Source organism: Chenopodium album, chromosome 24 (genome assembly GCF_948465745.1).
Source record: "Chenopodium album chromosome 24, dcCheAlbu1.1, whole genome shotgun sequence".
NCBI lineage: Eukaryota > Viridiplantae > Streptophyta > Magnoliopsida > Caryophyllales > Amaranthaceae > Chenopodium > Chenopodium album.
The window spans coordinates 29,135,921-29,162,874 of record NC_137857.1 but is presented as its reverse complement, the minus strand read 5'-3'; the positions used below and the strand labels follow the sequence as shown (position 1 = coordinate 29,162,874).

Below are 26,954 nucleotides of genomic sequence, written 5' to 3'. Positions count from 1 at the left end.
AATACCTTAGAAGAGCATGGTTTGTAATAAAGAACATATAGTAGACCCAAATAACAATATAACATATTCCATTTCAATTTAAAAAATGAATATGAATCCAGGCCAAGACATTATGATTAAAAAAACATTCATCATAATATATACTTTTTCTGTTCTTTTTTATTCGACCCACTTTGACTTACACTATTTGTCACCCCTTCTTTAACCGTCTTTTGTGAATAATATGTAAGAAAAAACATATTCATGTGATATCTTTTTGAATTCGTCTTACGAAGTCCTATCATAATATATCACTTTTATAATTTTTACTTATGGACAAGTAAAATTATTGATCATTAAAATTTTACATTGCCAAGCATGATAAAAGACATAGGTCAAGTAAAAAAGAATGAAGGAAGTATAGGTAAAACATCATCTTCAACTTTTAAAAATAACACAAAAATAGAACAATTTCCCTAGAAATTGTTTAAATCAAAATTAATTCATACTTTTCATCGTTTAAAAGACCATAAGTACTAAATGCAATATAAAATAACCTAAATGCGGGATTTAAAAATTAACACTTAAATATGTTAAAGCCTATATTATCCTTTTTTTTATAAACCCAAACTTATTCCATTATAGTTATTACTAAGTACTCTGGTTTTTTTTTTTTTTTTTTTTTTTTGGTGAAAGAGAGGGAAAAAACCCCAAAAAAGAAATACAAGAAACGAAACTAAGGGAAAAACAAAACAAACCAGACAAAAGTAAAAGAAAACCAAAACGAAGAAAACAAAAACAAAAATAACACCAAACTCAGCTAAGCCCTATTCCTAGGAACAAGTCTTGCACGAGCAACTCCACACAAGTCCTCCAATAAAACGGCCCGAAGATCCGAAGCGATCACCTCAAAAATCACTATCTTCTGATCAGAGTTGACACCATTGTTCGCCAACCAATCAGCTACTCGATTGGCTTCCCTATAGCAATGACTCACCGTCACTTCCCAACCATGACGCAAGATAAGAGATTTACACTTACGAATGATATGAATGAAAGGAGAGTGTGGAGGGAAATCCTCCACCAAAACTCGAACCACTACTTCCGAATCCACTGCCAAAAGAACTCTTCTATGCCCCGCATTCCATGCCACCGCAAGCCCTCGAAGAACCCCCAGCAACTCGGCCTTATTATTCGTACATAACCCATAATGAGAAGCAAAAACCTGAAGAATTTCACCATCAGCCCCCCTGAATCAAGCCTCCAGCTCCAGCTCTCCCGGGATTACCCTTCGATGCCCCATCCGTATTGAGCTTGACCCATCCAACTCTAGAGACCTCCCATCAAATAAATACCTCCTTACGCTTATGACTCCCATCAGAACTCCTTCCCAAAGGTCTGTCCAAGGCACGTTTCACATCGCCCACCCTAGCCATGAGAAATGCAATCTGATCTATGGGAATATTAGCTTCTCTTGCAAACACTCGTTCATTTCTCCACCGCCAAAGCCACAATATAGTTAAAGCAAAGACAATAGCCCTCTGCTCCCCCACCTCAGAAGAGAGAGTCCCTATATTAAACAAAATCTAGTCGTTGCACGACATATCTGCATCTAAACTAGAGACGCCTACTCCAAGCTTCATCCAAATTGCAGTAGCAACAGGGCACTTTCGCAAGATATGATCCGTGTCCTCGACAGCCATACCACACACCTTACACCTTGGATCATTAGTAAGTTTGCGCAAGAATCTATTCATATTAGACATAATTCGATCATGCATCACAAGCCACATAAACATACGAACTCTTTGTGGCACTGGTGTTTTCCACACACACTTCCACGCCTGTCTCGCCTCAGGGCTAATGGGAGTCGTGTTTCTAATAATATCAATAGCAGAACTAATAGTAAACCCACCTAATGCAGCCCCATTCCAGAAAACCTCATCTACAGCACTCTCATCTTCGACAACTTCAAAGGAAGTTAACTCCTCCAGCACACTATTTGGCAAAAACTCAGCAAAGAATTCAAGTCTCCACCCTGTGTTCAAGTCCCAGAATTCATTCACTGTGGCATCTTGAAGATCTGCAGGAGGGATGGGATCGGCTAATTCAATCAGAGGCACTTTTGCAGCCCACCTATCCCTCCAAAACAGAATTTTCCTGCCATTACCAAGAGCCATACTTACCCCTTTCTTGAGCACATCTACATTGCTCACAATGCCCTTCCACGATTCGAGGCATTTGCTTTCTCTTTGAACATATTAACATCACAGCGACCCTGGCAATAGTTATTTCGAAGCACCCGAGCCCAAAGAGCTTGAGGTCCCGTAAGCAACCTCCAACCTAGCTTAGCTAAGAACGCAGCATTAGCTTGCCTCATTGAACGAATCCCCAATCCACCTTCTAATTTGGGTTTAGAGACATTTTCAGAAACTAAGTACTCTGTAAGTCAATTCATGAACTACTTACAATCTAGCATGATAGATGGCAACAGGAAGAGTGACAAGAAACATCAAGAAATTAACAAGAAAAAAGCAGAAAAAGTTGCCTGCAATCCAAACTCTGGTATAACTCCAAATCCGACAAACAAAACAACTACAACAATCATTACAATCAAAATGTTAAACACACTATCCGGTAAAATTGGGGAAGAACATACAAAAATTATAGAAATTAGAGAAGGCGATTCTCCAATCTCCAATCTCAAAGTTTCATCTTTTTGGTGATTTGATAATAAAAAAAAATGCAAAATAAATACTTTTTTTTAGGAAATTTTGACAATTACCACCTTCTGTTATGTCCATTTTAGCAATTACCACTTTCTATTTTTTTATTTGAAAATTACCACCTTCTATTTTCAAAAACATCAAAAATTACCACCTTCTTGCCCCCCAACTACCACGTGACGTCATTTTGGGCCCATTCTTTCCTTTTTCTACCTATTTTCCTCACATTTCTCATTCCTATTTAGATTTTCATCTCTCCTTTCACTTTTTATTACCCCAAACCACCAATAATTGTTCGTCAATTTTGATTTGGAGGAGTGAATTGAAGTGTTTTTGATTGTTTGGGGGAAAAAAAGTGAGAGGGGGAATTAGAATCGAGTTAAGAATGAGAAATGTGAAGGAAATAGGGAGGAAAGGGAAAGAATGAGCCCAAAATGACGTCATGTGGTACTTGGGAGTCAAGAAGGTGGTAACTTTTGATGTTTTTGAAAATAGAAGGTGGTAATTTTCAAAATAAAAAATAGAAGGTGGTAATTGCTAAAATGGACATAATAGAAGGTGGTAATTGTCAAAATTTCCTTTTTTTTAGGCCAAATAAAACTTTTTTTTTATGGAAGAGGATATAGAATTACAGAAGGTGAATAATATAATTAATCCCCAAACTCATCAGACATGAGATGTTCATGCATCATGCTCTTAAACTCTGCAAAGTACAGGTAGTAAAGGCCTTGGAACATAACTCCGGTAGGTTGCAAAGGGTCCCGGAAAATAACTCCAAGAGATGGTAGAAAGCCCCGGAAATTAATTCCGAGGGTGGTAAAGAGTCCTGGTAATTAATTCCGGTAGGTAGCAAAGAGCAGGGCCGTCTTATACATTTTGGATGCCCTGTTCTAATCTTGAATATTGGGCCCTAATAAAAGCAATAGAATACTCAAATTATTATCGTTATTATTATTATATCTGCCAAATGAAGTACCAAATAAACTCAATAATTTTGACGCTTAAAATTTTGCCATTGATCTCAACCTTTAAAAAATCAGAAAAAAAAAAAGAAAAATGTATGCAATTTGTTCGCTTACTTGGTATATTGGAGTGGTGGCTTTCTTTTTCCAAACAATCCAAAAGCATAGAAAAAAATTTCAGACTTTCAGTTCATAGGAATTCATTAATTCAAGAATTGAAAAAAATTTAAAGATGTAAACGTTTTTTTTAAAAAAAATAAGGAAATGAGAAAATATTCTTCAAATATAATTTATAGCAAATTGATTGAGAATAATTAGATGAGAGTAAGTTAGAATGCAAAAGGTTTGTAATTAAAATCTGAAATTGGAAAGAGAAAAAGTAATCAAGCACATTTTTGGTAAATTCAACAGATATTTAAAGATTTGATTAATTGGTAATTTATTGCTGCAGCTTTGAATGAGAAAGCTAATTTAAAGCAAATATAAAAATTTGGGCTTTTGGTTTATGAGGCCCTTATCTATCTGGGGCCCTGTGCTGAGGACCAGGATGCACAGGGCCTTAGCCGGCTCTGGCAAAGAGCCCTAGGTTCTCATTGCAGTTGGCGGTGAAGAGGCTCGGAAATCAAAGTCAGTATTAAGATGAAGAATTTTACAAATATAGTAGGTAGAATCTAGGTATCAAAAAGTTTTAGTGATAAACATGGCTTTGGCTATGAAAATTTGAATATAGGCAAATTAAATGTCGTGTCAATCTAAGTTCATGTAAATTAACTGAGATTTGTAAGTTGAGGACTTGAGGATGCATAATGGTTGAAGATTATGGGTCTACGACATATTTACATTTTTAATGTTAAAATAAAATAGTTAAGGACTTGCTTGATGGGTGTGGGTTTAAATTTAAAACAAGGGTAAGCTTGGAATAATAAAATTTGACAAAATTTAACTTGTCCTGCATTTAGGTAAAACTAGGTTAAGTCCCGTGCCATGCACGGTCATAATTAAACTTTACAACAAAAATTATAAAGAATAGTGTTAATTCAACTATATTTTAACCAAAAAAAAAAATATACGTAACAAAATAGTAGTGTCTAATTAAAGGTATTGATGGTCAAAGTTGTGTCTCGACAAATGTGCAAATCCAACTACTCTTATAACTTATAAAGAAAAACGGAGGAGTATAATTTAGTAAAATGACTTTGTTCATTTTTTCTTATAAACGTTATGTATAATTTTAAGATTTATATATAAAAAGTATGCTACCAAAGTAATTTTTTCTATTTTTAATGAAAAGAAATTTTAAGTTGGAGGAAAAAAAATTGATTATATTATAATAATCTTGGATAATGATATATTTCAATACCTTAATTATAATCTATGTTAGTATATTTGTAACTAAAAGATTTCTAGTATGTAAACTATATTTTAAAATAATAATAATAAAAAAAAAATTAATTGAGTATGATTGGATTATATATGTTGTCAAAATGGAAATAAGTATTATTATAGGATATATAATATGAAAGTCATTAAAATTTGCAAAAAAAAAAAAAAAAAAAAAAAAAAAAAAGCGGGAAAAATTTTAATGACATCGTGACAAGTGTCACTATAGGTTCGCTTTTAGTATAGGTTAATTGATCATACTTGCATTTAGTACCTCCCTTAAATACTTATTCCTTGAATGGTGTCTACATAGGATCTGGTATTAGCTTTGTATTTCTTTATTTTTTTTTTTTTTTGGTTCGGTGTAAAACCGCAATATCGGGCTTGTTTGGCATCATTTTTAGTTTTTAATTTCCTGTTTTTTTGAAAACTAAAAACTAAAAACAGGAAACAAAAAAAAGGTGCTTCCACTTTTCTGTTGTCAGTTTTCAAAATTATCATAATTTTAATACTTCTAAATAATTTTTGATTCATTATGTGACATATATAATATACTTTTAAAAAACAAAAAACCAAAAAACAGAAAATCACAACAATGCCAAACGAACCCGTTGATACGATAGCGCTTTTATATTTACAAAACCGCAATTGTTGGCAGCGGATTTATGTTCTTTCTACAGAATTGTTTAAAGTTCTTGAGGTTGATCGATGTTGAGATATTCCCCTAAAATCAAAACAGGAAGTATATATATATATATATATATATATATATATATATATATATATATGGGAATAATTCATAATTGTATGAAATTGCCCAGAAAATAGTGATATTAATTCGCAGCAATTCCAATGGTGTCCAAGCTCTCAACTTCATCCATGAATTCCGTCGTCTTCTACTCTACTCAAGTTCAACATCATCATCATCTTCAATTTCATCATAAGTCAGCCTTGGTTTCAATGTTTTTGTACTCTTAATAAACTTGTATTTCAAATAGTATGATTATATCAAAACAAAATTACCCAAAAAATAGTGAGATTATATCAAATTGTATGAAATAACTCAGAAAATAAATACAAAATTACAAATTAAAACCGGTGTTTTAGAGAGAGAAAGAGGAGAGAGAAGATCTAAGAAGAAAGAAAAGGTTTGAAATGAAAAAGAAAAATAACAGTGAGACCTGAGGAGAGAGAAATGGGAAGAGTGGAAAACAGGGGAGATGTCAGATGTGGTAAAGTACGTGTGTACGATCTACTATGTATAACCGTTGTCACCAATTGTGGTTTTACCCTTAAAAAAATTTACAAAGCTAATACCCGATCCTACGTGGACACTATTTAGAGAATAAGTTTTTAAAATGACGTAGAGTAGGAATTAATTTTGATTTAAACAATATCTAGGGAAATCGTTCCACAAAAATAGAAAAAAAAAATAAAATAAAATTTAGAATTTGAGAAATACCTTTTCTCAAAAAAGAAATTTTCAATTTATTACTATGAATTTTATTCTATATAAACTCAATTTCTCTTTCTTAACAATAAAAATGAAATTGTATAAAAAACACATCAATCCATTAAATTAACGAGAAAGTTGAAAAAAAACCTAGTATGCTCGTGTACTTTGTATTTGTATACAATGTTTTTTCCGCATTATTTATAACCCTTATATTTGACGGGGTGTATTAGCACCCAAGTGTATACATATGATAAAATTTTGATAGCTCAAATCTACCCTGATTAAAAAAAAATGTTACCTAGTTCTAAAAATGATCCCAAAATAAAATGATTGAGCCCAAATTCTACTCCTTTGAATAAGTGTCGTAGTAAATCTAATCTAGTCGAGGCCTTGGAGAAGTTAGTCCTTTGAATTAGTGTTATAGTAAACCTAATCTAATCGATACCTTTGAGAAGGAAAAACTCTAATAAAGTATGCCACCTTTTAATATTATTTCTTTGTTTTTTTAGTTCCACTATTTTTTCCTCTATTTTTTTTTTTTTTTTGAAGTTATGAGAATAAGTATATGATAATTCGTATAAGAGTTGTTCTATTAGCGTCTCATGTTGAATTAATGAGAGAGAGAGAAAAGCATATAATCCTGGTCTGCTCAAGTTAATATCAATTATTTTGTGACAGAAACATATTGGTTTTGTTAGGAGAAGACACATACATAATGCTCATTTGAGTATTTAATAAATACTAGATACAAATTTAGTGTTAGGGTTGGTGAGTGCACAGCAAAAGCAGGAAAGCATTTGAGATAAACAGTGAAAGAAATGGACTCAAGATATTTAATGTGGAAATAAATCCACTAAATAAAAATAGGAGTCTAAAGAATTGTTGAACTCAAAAAAGATTATTACAAAAAGATAGAATAGTGGAGTAGAGAAGGTGTACGATGTATTGTATACAATTAAGAAGGGTAAAAAGGCTTATGTATAAGTATGACTTCTTGTGGGTGTATGTACCTTGATTGAATTTCCATGACTTATATTTATAGTTGTAGATGGAAGTTGAAAGAAATGGTTTGTAATTTCAAAACTTTCTTTATTTTTTTGAAATACCAAAACTTTCTTTATTTAGTACTCTTATATCCATAATATTCTAGAATGTTCACGAACCATGAATTCTAATTGTTTCCAATGTCAAAAATTCTCTAGAACGATAAAGTAGATAATCAATTACATAATACTAAAAGCGAATCTGACATGACACTTGTCATGTTCTTATTAAAAGTTTTTCCGCCATTTTTTTCTTTCCTTTTTTTTTTTTTTGTACAAAATCTTCATTAATATCAATTTATATCATCTATAATATTTGACCTTCAATTTGGCATTCATATTCGAAATATATTTTATATGCATATTTTTTATAATTTTTTATAATAGGTATTTTTCTATAATAAACAAACATATAAGGTAATATATTAAATTAGAATAATGTACTAATCCTATACTTCGTATCATTCTACAATGTATTTTTTCCTTGAAAGTTTTTTTTTTTTGCTCCAACCAGGATTAGACACTTTAGCTTTTACTATAAATTTTTTGATTTATTTATAATAATAACGCTACAATTCAATAACTATAAACATATATATAAAACAAAAATTAAAAAGCCTTAATTATTAATTGTCATAAAAGTTAAGTCAATTAAATTTGTATAAAATATTTTTCCGGTTATAGTATACTACTAGGTTAGATCCCGTGCCATGCACGGTAATTTCAAAATTTATCATTAGTTTAATACAATTATTTTACTATAAAAAATAATATTAAATTGCAAAATAGGATGAAAGTTCTGTAATTACAATTTTTTGAATTTTTAAAGAAAACAGAGGAAGAAATGCATGCACGACTAATAAAAATAACCATGGATTACATTACAAAGTTATAGATAATATTACATTATTGTATTATATGACTTTGTTCCCGTCATAAAATAAATAAATATATAAATCTTTGTTGAATGTGTAAAAATGAATATACTTGCCAAATTGAAAAGAAATATTATTGTAAAGTAAGTATTAAACTAAATACATCTCTAAGAAGCTTTGAAAAAAAAAGGAAAAAAAAAAAAAAACCTTTTGGAGGGAAAATTTTTAACCAGGTTATGACAAGTGTCATCCTTTAGTATAAGTATATTGATAAAATATTGTGCCTGTCAGAACATGCCAACAAAATAGGGAAATATGGGGTATATAATTACATTGCACGGGTTATAATTAACATAAATTTTATTCTCATATAAAACAGTATAATTATTAAATTTGAGTGTTTTTTTAATGTTTAATAATCAATAACTTTTGATAACAATATAATATTAATTCAAGTTAATTTTTTTTTGTTGATAAATTCAAGTATTTGTTTTAATTTTATATATATATATATATAAATATATTAATGTTATAGTAACATTGTAATTCATAATTTGATTAAGTAAAACCGTGCATTGCACGGGACCTTAAACTAGTTTTAGATAAAATATGTGCAAAAACTAACTTTAGTTGATTTTTCTGGAAAATTCTAAAACATGCCTAAAAACTCCATCAAAGTAATGGGCCTAAAAATTTGTGCCACACCCAACATCTATACTAATATATCTATACTATGGAAAACTTTTGTATACACCCGGTTTACACTAATATTACTGTACATCGAGCAGTATAAGGGTAACTTTCACCTAATTTTAAGGTAACTTTTTGCCTTTTTTTGGGTAACTTTAAACATAATACAATTTTTATATATATAGATAATAAGAAAAGTTTTATAATGGTAATTTAATTACATTCAATCACTAATAATTGATTTTTAGTCATTTAAAATGTGATTCCTTACTAATAAAGCGTAGATAATTTTATTTGTATTGGGTTACTTTTATGCATATTAGGGTAACATATAGGATGATAATTAGGGGAATTCCATGTTAATATTCATGATTGACAAACTTTGTCAATCTAAGGTCATTTATGGTATTTCAACCTATTAATTTGAGGCTATGATTGTCGAATTGCCCTGTTGAGTTGGATTACTACTCTTGACTAAGCATCCACATATGAATAGGCTTGCATAGTTGGACTTCACGGACTATACCACACATTCAATGTCGTTAGTCAACAAACTTTCAATGCCATAACTTGATTTCATTAATGGGCACACACATGACATAATTTGATTTGGGAAAAATGAAGCATTATTTGATTTGGTAAAAATGAGTTGAGGCATCTGATTTACCAAAACCTTGGATTTTTTTATGTAAAATCGTGACTCCCTCTGTCCCCAAAGATCAGCCTTTTTGGGTTGATTTTGCGGGTATTAAAAAGTTAAATAAAATATTGGAAAGATAAATTTACAAGGGGTCTGTAAAAAAGTTTAGAGAGATAGTTATAAAAGTATATGGAAAAACAAAATTTTATATGGGAAAACTAAATTTGCACAAATATTGTTGCAAATTGGTGGATATTTTGATGCTAATGGGTCGATCATTTTGAGATTAAAAGTAGGCCATAAGGGTCGAACTTTTGGGACGGAAGGAGTATTTAACTTTGTTTATTTGTGTAAATCATCACATGTAAATAAATAGATTAATTAGGTACAATAGAATTTCAAAATTATATAGTGAATTAGGAGTATTGTAGTTTAATTTGTGAATTGTTATAAAATACTGTATAAATTTGTATAGTAGATCTCTGGAATTGGAAATGGAATTGTTCAATACACAACTGATTTATATCTGGACTAATTGAAATATTATGTATGTGTTGTGTAGGATGTTTCTCAGATCCTTGGTACACGGTATTTGCTTATGAAATAAGTCTTTGAGGATACGACCTCCCAAATGTAGATGGTGATATGAAAAAATAGTCAAGCAGTTGATTAACCAATAAACACTTTGAATGTTATGGCTTTTGTTTTGACTTGTTGGACATTTGATATGAGATAATAAACAAAGGAAGCCGCCCAATTCCAAGATCTTAGTTAGTTGTGTATATATAAGAAAGCTAAATGCTTAGGCCCATGGTCATTGAGTCACTGAAGACACCGATATAGAATAAGTGTTGGGGGTTTAGTTAGAGGCCCAATGACACAAAGTGTATAATTTTATATACCAACTATGACAAGGACATATTAGGGACAGGCCGAACAACAAGTCCATAAAAATTAAATAACATTTATTTATATTATAATATCACATAATATGCTAAAAAAAAACAACATATATAAACAATTAGGGCTGTCAAAAGCTGACACGACACGATACCCGATACGAACCCGACACGAAATAAGCAAGTTTGGGACAAGATTTCTCGACCCGTTTAAATAATTGGGTCGACACGAACACGACACGTAATTAAACGGGTTAGGTTTGGGTTGAAATTTCAACCCGAAACTGACACGCATAACCCAATTATGTAAATGGGTTGAACGACAACCCGTTAATACGAACTCGACACGCTCAACCCGGTTATTAAGTAGAAAAAGAAACCTGGATTTTTTAATCTAATTTTTTTTTTGAAACATTATTCTAAACTTGTACTCTACTGGTTGTAGAAAGCATTGGCGCTATACTTAAATTTTGGGGATTGTTTGGCGGTTTAATTTGGCGGACAAATAATTTTTTTTTTTTTTTAACTTTTTTACATTTCACTTTTCCACTTTAGAGGTTTCTAGATAGTACTCAGTTACTCTTTATTTAAGACTTAATCATATATGTAATCCATGAACTTAAGTACTTATGCATGTTTTAGAAGTTGTCATTTTGAAGGTTGGGACTTGAGACAACTCTTATGTATTGGTTGGGTTGCTAAAACCATTTATCTTTATGTTCATGCGGTATTTTTTGCCAAAATCAGTAGCTTTAATCTCTTGTAGTATCGTTAATGATGTATGTCTTTTTAATTATTATGTTGAATATTAATTAGTTTATTATATATTATGTGGGTTAAAAGGTTACACGGGTAACCCGTTTAATAAATGGGTTAGGTTTGGGTCAAGGGTTTTCAACCCGTTTAATAAATGGGTTAGGTTTGGGTAAAGGGTTTTTCAACCCGTTTAATATTGACATGAACACGACACGACACGACACGACACGTTTGACAGCCCTATAAACAATTGCCTTAAAGAATTAATATATTATGAAAATTTGTGTCATAAATGATTTAATCAACAAAATAAATATTTTAAGAAGATAATGATCTATAGGTAGAATAAATTATGTTTTGTTTGGAAAATAATTGGTTGTGTTGGTGATTAGTGTTTGGGTTAATTTGTATGCTCTTTTGGAGAATATAATAAGTAAATTAAACAAATAAAAGTGTAAGGTAAAAACAAAAACATATTACCAATTTCTATTTAAAGTTTGCAATTATTAACATTATTACTCTCCTTTCGATGAGTTGTTGAAATCATATTTTTTAAATCTCATTGTAAAGATCGCTACTTCCATCTACTTTATGTTCCGCTCTTTCTCTCTCACCCCAAAGTTGTACACATGTACTTCCAATCATTAGTTTTTTTTAATGGTTTCAATTATCTTAGTTCTTCCATAAAAACCCAAAGAACTAAAGAAGCATTGTATAGCAACTTTTATTATGAGACGGAGGAAGTACTAATTATAAAATACTTCTTTTTAGGTCTTTGATAGGCCGTCGTCGAGCCTGCCAAAGATAAAAACCTAACTTGGTCTCTCTAATGGGTAGAAAGGGCAAGTGGGTCGATCCCATAAAGACTAAGGGGAGCACTAACAAATATTGATTTGTGATAAGCTAAGACAAGTCTTTTTGGGTTTTGAGTTATAAAGAAAAACTACAAACAATCATAAAAAAGATCTTTGGAAGGTATCCGCTAATTAAGTCATTCACAAACTACAATTTAACATACAAAACATAGCATTTGGGGATAAATTAGGGGAAGTCATCTAAGGCACTCAACTACTCTCTCAAGCTAGAGGGACTATTTGAATCATGAATACAACCTAGCTACTCTCGTGGTTACGAAGCATAAAGCAAGTATTAAAGCATAATCACGATGACATAAATATTTCCTTGACAGGAAATTCCTATTCTCGTGGCATTTCAAGTCAATTAAGCATTAACTCAAGTTCATCTCTCGATCCTTTATTGAGAAAGCTTAGATAAATAGTTCTAGCAATAGCCACTTATAATAACTAACAATGACACCACTTAAGCTCAACTAATTAACATCCCACATTAGCTAAATCAACACATGCAAACAAGTATTTGTGAATTCATCAATGGTTTCAACCACCCCAAGTAAATAAACTACTCACAAAACATTATAAGTTCCAAAACTAAGGGAGCTAATAACAACTAAGAACATAAAACCAAACACTAATTTAACATAACAAGTAATAAAACTAGAAAAGATAAAAAAAAAAAAAAAAAAGTAATTAAAGCAATAAAATAAGAGAGATAGTAAGAAATTCTCATTGATATTGCAAGAAATAATCAAATATTCAAGTCTTCTTCCTTCAATTCTTCATATTCCAAGCTTTCAACAAGTTTTTCCCACTTTCTCTCTCTAGAAAATGAGAGTTTTTCTCTCTAAAAACCCTAACCTCAGCTAAAACTACCCTAAGAAGATCTTCTTTCAACAGTTTATGATGTGTAATGTATATACCATGTAAGTTCAATCATCTATAATCATCTACTTGTTTTTAGGCCTTGTTGCACATTATTTTTTTAGTAAAATATTAAACTCGATCAACAATTTATTATTTGTAATGCATATATCGTTTAAGTTCAATCATCTACAAATAAATATATAAGATGTCCTATTTATCCAATTTCCCAAAAAACACAAATGGAAAAATTGCTGGGAATAATCCCACCTTTGGGGCGTCCGCGAAAAATAATCCCACCTTTGGCATATTTTTAAATAATCCGACCTTTATACTCAATCCGCTCACAATAGTCCCAACCGGTCATTTAACCTCTTATAAAAATTAACATGACACGTGGCGGACTGTGATTGGTCAAAAAAATAGAAATAAAATAAAATAAAATTTAAAAAAAGTTAGTTTTTTTTTTAAAAAAAATAATTTTTTTTTTTAAAAAAAAAACCATCCACCACCCACCAGCTGCCCAAGCCGCCGCCACCTGAGCCCATATCCTTGCCCGCGGCTTCGGCCACCCAGGCCCCAACCAGTGCCGGCGTCGCAACCGATCCCCTCCCCTGAAAACCCCTTTCCCGTCTCGATCCCAACCCCCTCCCTTGAAAACCCCTTTCTCGTCCCGATCCCAGCCCCTTCCCCGTCCCCCAGAACCACCAAGCACTGCACCTTCAATTCGGAACAGTCCCAATCCCGACCACCCACTTCTCCGACCACGTTTTCGCTCCCATCCCCTTCCCATGTCCTTTTTTGGCTTTCTCCCCCTCTCCTCGGCCAGATTTCGACCTTCACCACCCTTCCCATGCCTCGATTTCGACCCCCTCTTCTCAGCCTAAATATCGGTTAGAGGAGGTGACCGAATGCATTAGGGGAGGGGCGGCAACTGGCGTGTGGGAAATGCGGTCTGGGTGCGGAGGAGGTTGACGGGTCTGGGTCGACGGTGGGGCGGAGAGGTGGCTTGTGCTCACTACTAGAAAACAGGCAAATTCCGACGGACTGGTTCCGACGGACATGTAATTCCGTCGAAAAATTTGAAATTTTCGACGGATTTTTTTTTCCGTCGTATATTTCCAATGAATTTAAGCAATCTGTCGCAAATCCGTCGGAATGTTTGTACTTTTGGACGGAAAAATTTGTCGGAAATAGTCATTTCCGACGGATAAATATTCCGTCGGAAATTTCCGACGGATTTTCCGTCGGAATATAACTTAAAAAAAGAAATAAAAGATATTTCTTTAAACCCTAACCCTAACCCCTTTTTCTCTTCCGCCCCTTTTCTCCATCCCTCTCTTCTTTCCAGTCTTTCTCTCTCCTGGTCCGCCTTTTCTTCTCCTTCCTCTCTTCTCTTTCTCTCTCCTCCTAGTCCGCCTCTTTTCTTCTCCTTCTTTTCTTCTCCATCTTTCCTCTGTTCTCTCTGTCCGCCTCTTTCTTCTATCCTCTTCTTTCCCCTCTTTCTTCTATCCTTGACCAACAACAACCAACACCACCGTACCTCCATCACCAACAACCAACAACAACAACATAGACTACAACACCACAATTACCGTGCATCAACAACGATGACTACAACAACATCGGCTACGCGCGACAACGTTAATTGCGAGAATCGTCAACCGCACAACTGCACAAGTATTGTAGATCTTGTTTAATTCAGAATAGGTTGTACATCTAGTTTTATTTTTTGGTTAATTTCTGATTTTGTTTAAATTTTGAAGTAATTGTAATATTAGGTTATAAAATTTATGGATAATTGTATATTTATTTAATTAATTTTACTGTAATTTGTTTTTCTCCTGTTTCGATTTTTTTTTTTACTTTATTTCGGAAATAGATCTGCTGGTTTCGATTTGGTTTGGTGCTAATTTCATATTATTTGTGGTATATTTTGATTTTATTGTGGACGGGGTTTGGGGCGGGTGTGAGGTGAGGCCATGGCGCTGGTGGATGTTGGGGTTGGTGTATGGTGAGGTTGTGGTGCTGGTGGAGGTTGGGGCTGATGCTGGTGTGGGCTGGTGGTACGGGCTAGGGGGCTAGTGGTGTGGGCTGGTGGTGGGGGTAGTGGGAGGCGTTTTTTTTTTTAAAACCATTTTCCGACGGAATTTCCTTCGCAATTTTTTTACGGAATGCAGTCCGTCGCAATTTTCCTACGAAATGCAGGCCGTCGCAATTTTCCGACGGAATGCAGTCCGTCGGGAATTTCCAACGGACTGTTTTGGGCCTGAAAATCACTTATGACGGACTGAATTCCGTCGAAATAGTGTTTCCGACGGAATTTTCCGTCGGAAAACTCCCATTTTCTGATGAAGGGTTTTCCGACAACCAGTATCGACTGAATTTTCGTCGGAAATGGGTTTTTCGACGGAAAACAAGGTGTTTCCGACGGAATTTTTCCGTCGTTATTTGTCAGTTTTCTAGTAGTGGCTGAGGCTAGGGCTGGTGGTGGGGGTTGTTTTAATTTTTAATTATTTTAAGAAAGTTAGTTTTTTTTGAAAGAAAGCGGTTAGTGCATTAAATTAATGAAAGGTTGTCCAAAAGTACATACGGGGAAACCTCATCAGGAACTAGGTACTCCCACAATTGTTCACGACCAAACGACACTAACCTCGCTAGGTGATGGGCAACAAAATTAATTACCCTCACGCTTTACATGAGACCACACAATGGAAGAAAAATTCGAGCAAACAGCAATAATATCCTCTAAAATTCCATCAACAAAGGCAAAGGAAAAAGAGTTCTTCTTGATCTTGGAGACTAGCTGCAGTGAATCAGACTCGAGAATGATGTCTGTATAGCCTAGATCTCTAGCCTTCTTCAAGCCAAACATGGCAGCCTTGCTCTCTGCAATCAAAGGCTCCCAATGTGCTCTAAACCTGCTCACTGCTGCGAATAACACTTGCCCCCTGCTGTCACGAGCTATAGTGCCAAGACCCACCCAACCATCATCGGAGATAGAGGCATCAACATTAATCTATTAGGCTTAATTAATGTTAATTAGTAATAATTATTTTAAGACCAATAACGTTATGACACGTGTAGATTAGGCTTAATTATAAAAAAAAATTACCTATTCAGCCGGTTACAAGTCACTTGGGACTATTTTGAGCGGATTATGCCAACGGCTGAATTATTTTTCGCGGACGCCCCAAAGGTGGGATTATTCCCAGCGATTTTTCCAAACTTACCAACATAAAAGTTTGATCACATTGGGCAAGATTACTTTTCTACCTAAGATTATGAAATTGATGATATAATAATATGCTTTCAAAATTGAAAACTAGTCAAGTTTTATTTTAACATTTCTTTATACATGTATGAGCTGAATATACTTGAACTACTAGTTATAAATCCTTAGAATTAGTACTTTGGATCGATTTTAAAGCGTTAAATAGGGGTAATATTTGATGTACTTTTTGAATAATAAAGGTTTGACAAATACGATTGCTAAGTAATTTTGATTCTTGATATTATGAACATTCTTTCACAAATGTGTCAGATTTTTCCTTTTTTTAAAAAAAATAAAAAAAAATATTTAAAGGAGATAAAAAGGGTTTTAGATGGTACGCTGCCCTACCATTGTAAAAAGTCTGGCTCTGCCACTGCAGATATACATTCATACAAAACATTAACAACGAAGAGTCATAAAATAGTAACCTTTCTTTTTGAAGATAAATTTATTATATTGTCCAATTCATTTGTAACATCAGAAGTACAAATTATTAGACTCGGAGCCATTTGAAGATTAAGATCAATCTCCGGCATTTTTATTAGCAACCCAAAATGAAAAAAAAAGGTGGGAATAGTCGAGAAATAAACGTGAATGTTGATTAATAAAACCACATATTTAGAGCAACCATAATTGATGTCACTGATATCAGTACGTCGTTTTGCCCTGCTGACTGCTAGTTAATTCATTGATGTTCACCGGATTAGCGATCCGACGATCTAGAGAATTATATGCAGCTTCTGCTACTCCTCCATTTACAACATCAGTTGGATGAAATCCGTCGAAAAATGCATATAAGTCTCGATTGGCGCATGGAGTACTGTAAGGCTCACACTGGAAATCGCTCCTCAATATGCAACAAGTCGAATTTGAATTAATACCTGCATTTTTTAGCAATATGATTTTGTACATCAGATATATAGAAGTTACATTGTCCTAGTGTAGTTTGAACTTATAACATGACTGTTAAAGGGTCAACTCAACCAAAAGCTTAAACCAATGGTTGAAGCCCAGAAATATGTTTTATACATACTTTATCACGCCCCCTCACACGAGAGGCCCATTGGGCTTGAAGTATAGATGCATCATAGGTCCACCTCATAGCCTACGTACGCTTCATATCTATATCTATACTAGTATATTAAAAAGCTTTTTTAAAAACGTCTATATGTCACGTAGACCCCTTCATTGCGCCACATTATATACTCCATTCCTCATTACGCCACGTCATATACTCAATTCCTTAATACGCCACATTACCCACGCAACCAACTATGCTCAATGTTATCTCACCTAAATCTAAAAAAATATGGATGATGAGGTTCAAACACTCAACCTATGAGAATAAAGATTATTGTTTAACCATCTAAGCTAATTATCACTTATGCTTTAATCTTGCACACAAACTAATAATATAGTATAAATGTATTGAAAACACATACAGGCTATTTTCCTTTTACAAAATTAGCAGTTGCCAACTAAAAAAGTAGCAACCTGGGTAACGTCCAGTCTACTCACTAGTCTATCTATACAATATATTAAAAGGTGTTCATAAAATTGTGTATGTGCTACGTGTTTCCTTTCTTACACCCTTATAGCGCCATATCATCATTCAACAACCTTTAGCATCATGCCACATCATCATCAAATGACCTTAATTAAAAATGCATACAAAGAGATTTGAACCCCAAGCCTCATTGAATGGAAACTAAAAGCATTACCATCTTAGCTAGAATTAATTCATGTTTGATTAATCCAAATTTATATATAAATACGTACATGTATTGATGTATTAGAATGTAGAATAAAAAAAAATCCAAAATAAATTATTATTGTCATTGTATTCTAATTTACCCATGTTAAACAAATTAATAGTCTTTTAAAGCTTCTAATATAAAAACAAAATTATTCAAAGTATCACCCGAGGCAAAGTCCGGTTCACACACTAGTTTATACTAATCTATTAAAAGACGTTCCTAAAAACGTCCACGTGTCAAATAAATCCTCCTCACTACGCCACGTCACCTACTCAACCATTCATTACGCCACGTGGCTCCCCTTCCATTTGTTTTTCATTCCATGTCATGCACTCATCAAAATTTAAAAAAAAATGGTTCTCCACAAGAATTGAACCCACAACCTCCAATTTTAGAACTCGGTATCTTACCACCAAGCTAAGTGATTTTTATGTAATGTTTTGAATACTAAATTTTAATATGTAACAAATGACAATATAAACAACAAATTTAGTTACAAGAAAACTAAATCATACATTACAATGTATATTAATGTTCAATCCCATGTAATAATCCGGGGCATCGCCCGAGCACAAAAACTAGTTATATATTAAAAGGCATTTCTAAAAACGTTTAGATGCCACGTGGCACCTTCCTCGATCAATCAAACCTTTAATTTACGTGCTTAAAAATATGACTTGTACAAGAATTGAACCCATGACCTTAAGTTTTATAAGTATAGTATATGTAAGCTACTAATCTATTACCATATTGCATTTTTTTTTTTTTTTACTAAAATTATATATAAAAAGGATTTCAATCATGAAATTAATGTGGTAATTCGAGACATCACCGGAGCCTAAAAACTAGTTCCACTTTGAAAGGAGGGGTGGACGGATGAAATTCGAACCTGTAACTTTTGTGTCACGCTGGACCAACTTAACCAAAAACTTTTTAACAGTGATAACTAGTTTAATACACATTACCAAAAGTTTTTATTTTTTTAACGGTGATAACTAGCTTGATACACATGTAAAATTGTTAAATGACGTACCTTCAGGAAGGGGGCTTAAGGCTTGCTGCGCGGAAACACTAATTAGTGTGAATTTAGCCTCAGGGAGCCCTGCATTCAATTCATCCACAAGCGATTCAAGCTTTGTATTGAACATATTCGCTGCTTGATTGATTTCATCTACACAGCCAGTTGCATTGTTCCTAATAATTTGAGACGGAATGCACCCAATATTACCCAAACCGAAAATTGCTACCATTCTAGCACCAGTATTGTATAGTGTCTAACACATGAAAAATAAAACCAAAATTAAGTAGACATTATCGACGTTAGTCAAATTCATTGCTTCGTTAAATAAATAGATTAGGGAGGGATCAATGGTGTGAAGCAACAAAGAAAATACCCGTAATCGTGATCTATATCGAGAAATTAGTAGATCAGTATACTGATCAAGGGTGAAGAGCCTCTGTGAAGGATAATATTGCGGCAAGAAGTAATTATTAATGTAGTCATTGCCACCAATATCCACAGTGTACAAGCACTTGTTCAAGTAGTTTGAAACTGGACCAAAAACCATAAATTGGAGCCTTAAGATGGTCATCATATAATTTTGTATTTGTCGATCCAACCATATCCGATCACCCTGTAATAAAATTTATGATCAATACAAATGATTATATACGTCTTGTAGAAAATGCAGGCTTATGTCATGTATATTTTTAATTAATACTAGTAAGAATTTAAAATCAATCTTTAATTATTTATTGATGAACGACTTCCTAGCTTGTCATATATATAATTGAGAGTTTGTGGCTTGTTATTAGTACGATAGTTTTTTGGACAAGCAAGTTATTATAGTACAATATCATTGCCAATTTAGAAAAATGATCATACCACTTGTGATCCAGTTTCCATGAGAATTCCAGCAGATCCAGATGCAAAATTGACACCTCTCAATATATCTTGACCCATTTGATCTCTATATGGTGCTATAGACTTGTCGAATCCCAGATATGTAGCTGTAAAATCAACAAATTTGAATATTCTTCTATTAAGAAAGTTACCATACAGAATAGCAAAACTAACAAAAAAGGAAAAATTATATACTAAAATTGGACGAGGCTTTGCAAATTTAGGTCTATGATTTACCACTAGCATAGCCATATAACATGAACAATTCATCCATTCTACTCTTTTGTATATTCTTTACAATAGCTTAATACTACTATAATGGATGTATGAATTTTTATAATGGTTATAATAAAACATGCCAAATCTTAGAGAAAATATTGTTTAAGTATCGTGGGAAAAATTAAATATGTTTTGTCAAAAGAATTGCAAGCTAGTGATTAGAATTTTGAGCTATAAATCATCCTTTAATATACTTGTGTGTTTTTATTGTTTATCCCTATAGTAACAGGTTGTTCAAAGGACAGACAACATTTCAATGAGGTTAACCTTTCAGTAATTGATAAAAATGAGGTATACTTACTGATATAATCCTCAATAGTCCGGTTATTGGTAAACCTGCCAGTTGGTACGCCGCCAGGAAAATCAACCCCATACGGCGGGTAGTTTGTTTTAGACATTGTCCTGAGGTTATTGTTGTTTCCAACATCGGCCAACGAGTCCCCGAAAATGAAGTAACATGGCACTTTTGGTTCACCCTTAACCAGAACCACGCAAACCATAACAAAAACTATAATTCGTGACATTTTGGGAATTGATTGCGTGAGAAGAGTAAGTCTTACAACTTTGTGATATTGTAGATGAGATTAGTGGTCTTGGATTGCATGTTGCTACCATACTTATAGCACGTTTAAAAAAAAATAATTATTAAAGGATTGAGACTAGTTGATGTTCATTTTATTGAATAATTAGTTGATAGTTGGTCTTATTAGCTGTTAAATGATATGTCATTTTGTCAGATGATTTGACCCGTTAATCGAATACATACGCTACTACGGACGGATATTTCTATAGTGTCATTTTTCTATAAATGACACTATAATATAATGATGTGTCAAGTTATAATTGGTCATTTTTTTATTTATTTTTAAAAGGCTAAATGTACTATACATGTATATATGGTTATAAATACATGTATTTTTATAAAGAATACATCATTAAAGTATTTTTTTTAAAAAAAAATCATTTCCAAAAATTAGAATATAATTAAAATTCAGAAAATCAAACTTAAAAAAAAAACTGCAAATAAAATATTAAATTGACAATTGTTTTTATCATCGTTAATTGAAGAACACATGAGGCTGAGGAAGGTATAAAAAAAAAATTGGCCATCATCGTTAATTGTGTGCCGCTTGCTTGTGCTATCAGAAGAAGTTGAAATGAGCACAATTGTCAATTGAAGAACAGAGTAATAACCGTAGACTTTCAACCGTTCTAAAGCGATTAGGTTGCAGGTTCCGGCGACTCTTCCGGCGCACGTAGATCCGGTGAAGGTTCAAGGCGGCGGCTCAAGGTTCCGACGAATTTTCAAGCGGTTTTAGGCGTATTTTGGGTGCGTTTTGGTGCTTTTTTAGGGGTCTTTCTGGGTGGGTTTCCTGATTCGTTTTCCGCGGTTTTCAGACAATGTTTCCGGCAGCATATCCATGAACATTATTTTTGATTTTAAGTATATTTTCGAAAATTTATTAATATTATAAAATAGATTTTCATAATTTATGAAATGATTGATGAAAGATGACGAACGATGAACGATGATGAACAATTTTGACGTAGATGATGAACGAAATTAATTTTATGATTTTTAATTATAATTATAAATTCGAAAATTAATATTTATTATAATTTATAATTATATATTTCTAAAAAAGTATATGTATTAAAAAAAATATAAAAAAATACAGTTTTAATACATTATGAGTATTAAAAATAATTCAAAATGAAAATAAAAATACAAAATACAGGTCAATCAGATTTTGCCACCTCAGCAAGTTGTGGTGTCATTTTTAAAGAATGACATTGTAGAATTTTTAACTATGGACAAGCATTTTAAGATATTTTGTGTGATTTTGGATGTTGATTTTAAATTATCAATCAAGTTAATCAAATGGAGTATTCATTGTAGTCACTAGAACGTCAAGTACCACCATAAAATGTTGCAAACTGAAATATTTATGAATTAATGATCCAATAAATTCTTGTAGAATACACTCTTAGAGTTTGAAAATAGAGTACTACTTTATGATGATCTTGACCCACTATTATCGTAAACTGATCTTGTTCAAAACATACAAATATATACTTTTTCCGTTCCAATAATATTGCAACAAGATGAAATTACGCATCCTAATACACGTTTTATAATTTATATGTTAAATATCTATAATTGTATAAGAGTAAAAATTATAAAAAGTTAATATTGTGAAAATATTTTATGACATGTAACAAGATTCCACATGATTATATTTTGCTTAGCGTGCGTATAAATCATATTATATGGTCAAACAAGATTGATGAATAGCGCAAAAGTCTCATTGTTACAATTTTATTAGAATGGAGGAATTATTCTTTTGACGGAATTGAACTTAAGATCTTTATTGTGAAAATATTTTATGAGACGGATTTAATAAGATCCCACATGATTATATTTTGTTTAACGTAAAAATCATATTATATGGTCAAACAAGATTGATGAATAGTGCAAAAGTCTCATTGTTACAATATTATTAGAATGGAAGAAGTACTATTTTTACAGAATTGAACTTAAGATTATTCCATTAAATAAATTAAGTTAATAATAAATTCAATTCAGTCAAAGTAGGGCATGTTCACTTCAGCTTAATTTCAGTTCAGTTCAGCTCCAATCATTTCAGTTCAATTCAGTTCAGTTCAAATCCCAATTTCCTTCTCTCATAAAATATTCATTTCAGCTTAGTTCAGTTCAGTTCAGTTTAGTTCAACTCCAATCAGTTCAGTTCAGTTCAGTTCAGCTTAGTTTAGTAAATGTGAACAGGCCCGTAGTAAATAAAAATGGAATGATAAAAAATAGCCTATCTCTCCTCTCTTCTCTCTCTAAAACCCTAACCCCCATTGTTGAATTTTGAAGGGGCTTCCATTGTTTTTTACCGGTGGAAAGCCCCAATTGTTGTTTTTGTGTGTATTTTCTCTTGTTTGAGATTTATAATAATAACTCTTCCTCTTCTAGAAGGAATATTTCTCCCTCAAAAGATAGGGTTTTTTCTTCTTCTTTAAAAGGATTTGGCTCCTTCGAAATACCTGGTTTTTCTTCTCTCTTTTGAGGGAAGATTTGGTTTTTTTAATTTCATGGATTGCTACACAGTTGTTTCATTGATAAAATTTTGTACAGGATCGAAAAAGAGGTTAATATTTCGACAACAATCTAACGAATCATACAGAAATTTTCTGCACGGCTACAACTGATCGATAGACCGCTCGCCGAAGAAGGCTATAAATTATAGAGATATGAAAGAGGTTATGAAGAATATACGGTTTGCAACAACGATCGTAGCTTTGCTTACATAATGTTTTTATTTGATTCAATTATTATGTATTTGTTAGATCTAAAACTCTTTGTAGATGTTGTATGACTTATTTATGAATCAATTTTATTTCAAAAAAAACAAAGGAATGACCAAAATAGTATATATGAACATTATTTGAAAAAATAATGTAAATTCTCAAATTTATTTTTAAATTTATAAGGAAAAATTGCCTAAAATTGTTCGACCTTTGCCTCATCGATCCGCCTAATAATCCTACCTTTTGATCATTTTTAATAATCCTCCCTCTAATACGAATAGCTCAAAATGGTCCGAATCTGTCATGTAACTTGGTAAAAAAAGAAGTTATCTGACACGTAGCGGCCTATAATTGGTCAAAAAACAAAAATGAAATAAATTAAAATTTTAAAAAAAGTTAAACTTTTGTAAGGAAAAAATAAAATTAATTAATTAATTATTTAAAAATTAACGTAAGTGTCTCGTTTTCATAGCAATAAATAGTTGCACAAAATTAATTCATTTTTTATATGCAAAACGAGACACTTGTATTATCTTTTTTGTTAATTTCTAGCTTAATTCGGTCCCCTAAGAACAAAAATGATCTTTAAATTCTTAACGGAACATTTTTTTTAGCATGCAAATCGAGGAAGAAATTGATTTGGGTGGCAAATAACAAGTTAATAGTACTTTTGGGTTGTAATTTATATTTTTTTTAAAATGACTGCAATTCGCAAAATACAAACCTTAAATGACTGAAATTAACAAATTTGGAAATGAAAAGTTACTCTTTAATAAGGTTAGCTTGGACTGAGGGAAGTGGGGAGAAAATATTATTGTGGACTAAGGCCATGTTCACCTCAACTTAAAAACTAATATTCGGTAAAAAATAATTCAGTTCAATAAAATTAATTTCATTTTAGTAAAAATTAATTCAGTTCAACAAATTTTTTTTCATTTCAGTAAAAATAATTTCAGTTTAGTTAAAATTAGTAAACTGAAAGAAGAATAATAACTGAAGATCAGTAAAATTTCAGTTCATCAAAAATAATTTCAATTTTGTAAATTTAATTTCAGTTTAGTAAAACTAGTTTAAGTTCAGCGAATCAGTTCAGTAAAAATAATTTCAGTTCAGTAAAAATAAGGTGAAGTAAACGGGCCTTAATATGGAATTTAACCTAGTACGTTGAATGTAGGTGATTTGTTATGCTCATTATATTTTCCCCTAATTTGACGGTTATGCATTACCCAGAGTCCCAAACTCACTCCTTAGGGAAACAATTCGCATGGTAAATATATACAAGTACCTAATGTGAAAGGCCAAGGCATAACTCATTCCTCATCTCTCTTCTCCCACCTCAATCTCCTCGTCACTTTCAAAGTTTTATACTTCGTATATTTAGGCGTTTCACATCTTTCTTCTAGAAGAAAGATTCGAAATTTCAAAGTATAGCTCTTCAATGTTCCTTAGTTAGGTTTTCAATTTGGCAAACTTAGGCCCCGTACCGTTCTTTTCACCTTAATTTTGCTGAACTTAAATTATTTTTACTGAAATTATTTTTGCTGAACTGATATTATTTTTACTGATTTTCTATTATAATTCTTCTTTATGAAAACTGAATTTTACTGAACTGAAATTAATTTTACTGAACTGAAAATATTTTTACTTAATATTATTTTTTTAAGGTGAAGAGAACAGGGTCTTACACTCATAGACACCAGAGTATGTTGCATATATTGACCGAACTTGTATCACTCGTTGATTGATACCAAAACTTGCTAAAAGATAAAAAATAAATAAATAAATAACACAAATAATCATTAATCAGTCATGTTAACTCCACATAATCAATCATCTATATAATCATTTTACTTCCGATTAACACATGCAATAAGAACTTTTGCAAGCAAATGAATATTGGAAAGGAATGTTGTATTAGTACCCCTCCGTTTTTTCAATGCATTAATTTGACTTTTGCATTATTCGCATGTCATGTTTGACTTAATTAATTAATTTGCTATTATAAAATAAATACCTGTTATTATATAATTAATACTCCCTCATTCCCTTAATACAAAACCTCTTTCTAGCATTTATTACTCTCACAAAATAAAAAAAAAGAGGCTTTTAATTTAGGGACGGAGAGAGTATATCAATAGATTCGTCACAATGTCTACTTTTATAATATAATTTTATTACAATTTTTACTAATAGACAATTGTAATAAAATTATATGTTAATGATGAAAGTTAATGATGAAAGTTCCATCTTGGCACATGTACCGATCAGATGCAAAAATAGAGGAAGTCTGACTTATGAGGGTTTAAAGTTAAATAAATTCAATACTCCCTCCGTCCCTAAATTACATTCCTCTTTGGAAATTTACACGGGAATTAAGGAGGGAAGAATAAGACAAATAACAATAATTAGATAATGCAATGGGATTTACAAAGATAGATTAGTTATTACTCATGACAAATCATCAATCCTTTGCAAAAAAAAAGGACGAATCACATGCTCCTAATTAAAAAATTTTAACCAATCATATTCATTGTAATTTGGCACAAGGATTATGAGTAAGATTAGGTAAGGATGAGTGAGAAAGCATTAAATATAAAACAGAAAAAGAGAGTTGATTTACTAAAAAAAACTTACCAAAAATAGAAGGGATGAATGTAATTTTGAAATACCAAAAATAAAAAGGAGGAATGTAATTTAGGGACGGAGGGAGTATTTTTTTTTTTGTGGGAAACCGATTAGTGCATAAATAAATTTAATTTGGTTAATCATCAGTGTCATTTATGTCAATTTAGTTGTATTTGTAGCAAGTTGGGATTAATCTGATAAGTAGGGGTGTCAATTCGGGTAAACAGTTCGGGTTTGGGTTGGGTTTATCAGTTTTGGGTTATAACGGGTCGGTTTATAACGGGTTGAAATAATTAGCGGATCAGTTTGTTGGGTTGGTTTTGAAAATTATCGGGTCAGTTCGGTTTGAATTTTTTAATTGCAGTTTCTATTCGGATCAAGTCCTTATCGGGTCGGTCGGGTTTTAGTTGGTTCGGGTCATAATTAATTTGGGTTAAACCGGGTCGGTTTAAAAACGGGTTTAGCCCGTTTAATGTGGGTTTCGGTTAAAAACAGTTCGGGTCTTAATCAAGACGGGTCGTAATTGGTTCTAGTCATAATCAGTTTGGGTTAAACTGGGTCGGTTCGAAAATGGGTTTCGGTTCATCAAAACATATCGGGTGAAATCGGGTCCAATCATTATCGTTTTAGGTTAAAATAGGTTTAGATTGAACTTGGTTGGTTTGAATACTAGTTTA

At 32.3% G+C, this 26,954-nt stretch overlaps 2 protein-coding genes across 2 annotated transcripts; both read right to left on the bottom strand.

The window, feature by feature from the left end:
* Positions 1–15,801: 15,801 nt before the first annotated feature.
* Positions 15,802–16,934, bottom strand: LOC145610772 (uncharacterized). The gene is made up of 2 exons (XM_081666068.1): positions 16,827–16,934; positions 15,802–16,143 (listed from the first exon to the last, which is right to left on the bottom strand). Exons 1-2 carry the CDS (start codon positions 16,932–16,934, stop codon positions 15,802–15,804), a joined length of 450 nt encoding a protein of 149 aa, XP_081522194.1.
* Positions 16,910–20,902, bottom strand: LOC145612392 (GDSL esterase/lipase At1g29660-like). Its single transcript, XM_081667767.1, has 5 exons — positions 20,639–20,902; positions 20,041–20,165; positions 19,550–19,789; positions 19,189–19,429; positions 16,910–17,279 (listed from the first exon to the last, which is right to left on the bottom strand). The coding sequence occupies exons 1-5, from the start codon at positions 20,859–20,861 to the stop codon at positions 17,047–17,049; spliced, it is 1,062 nt and encodes a 353-aa protein (XP_081523893.1). The 5' UTR covers positions 20,862–20,902; the 3' UTR covers positions 16,910–17,046.
* Between the last annotated feature and the right edge of the window lie 6,052 nt (positions 20,903–26,954).

What these genes read in the sequence shown, in the direction of transcription:
- LOC145610772 (XM_081666068.1), bottom strand. Translation starts at nt 16,934, where the DNA reads ATGCCGGAGATTGATCTTAATCTTCAAATGGCTCCGAGTCTAATAATT. An exon ending in ATTTATCTTCAAAAAGAAAG is followed by an intron (nt 16,144 to 16,826) that starts GTTACTATTTTA and finishes TAAGCCTAATAG; the next exon opens with ATTAATGTTGATGCCTCTAT.
- LOC145612392 (XM_081667767.1), bottom strand. Translation starts at nt 20,861, where the DNA reads ATGTCACGAATTATAGTTTTTGTTATGGTTTGCGTGGTTCTGGTTAAG. An exon ending in TGGAAACTGGATCACAAGTG is followed by an intron (nt 19,790 to 20,040) that starts GTATGATCATTT and finishes ATTTTATTACAG; the next exon opens with GGTGATCGGATATGGTTGGA. An exon ending in GATATAGATCACGATTACGG is followed by an intron (nt 19,430 to 19,549) that starts GTATTTTCTTTG and finishes TTCATGTGTTAG; the next exon opens with ACACTATACAATACTGGTGC.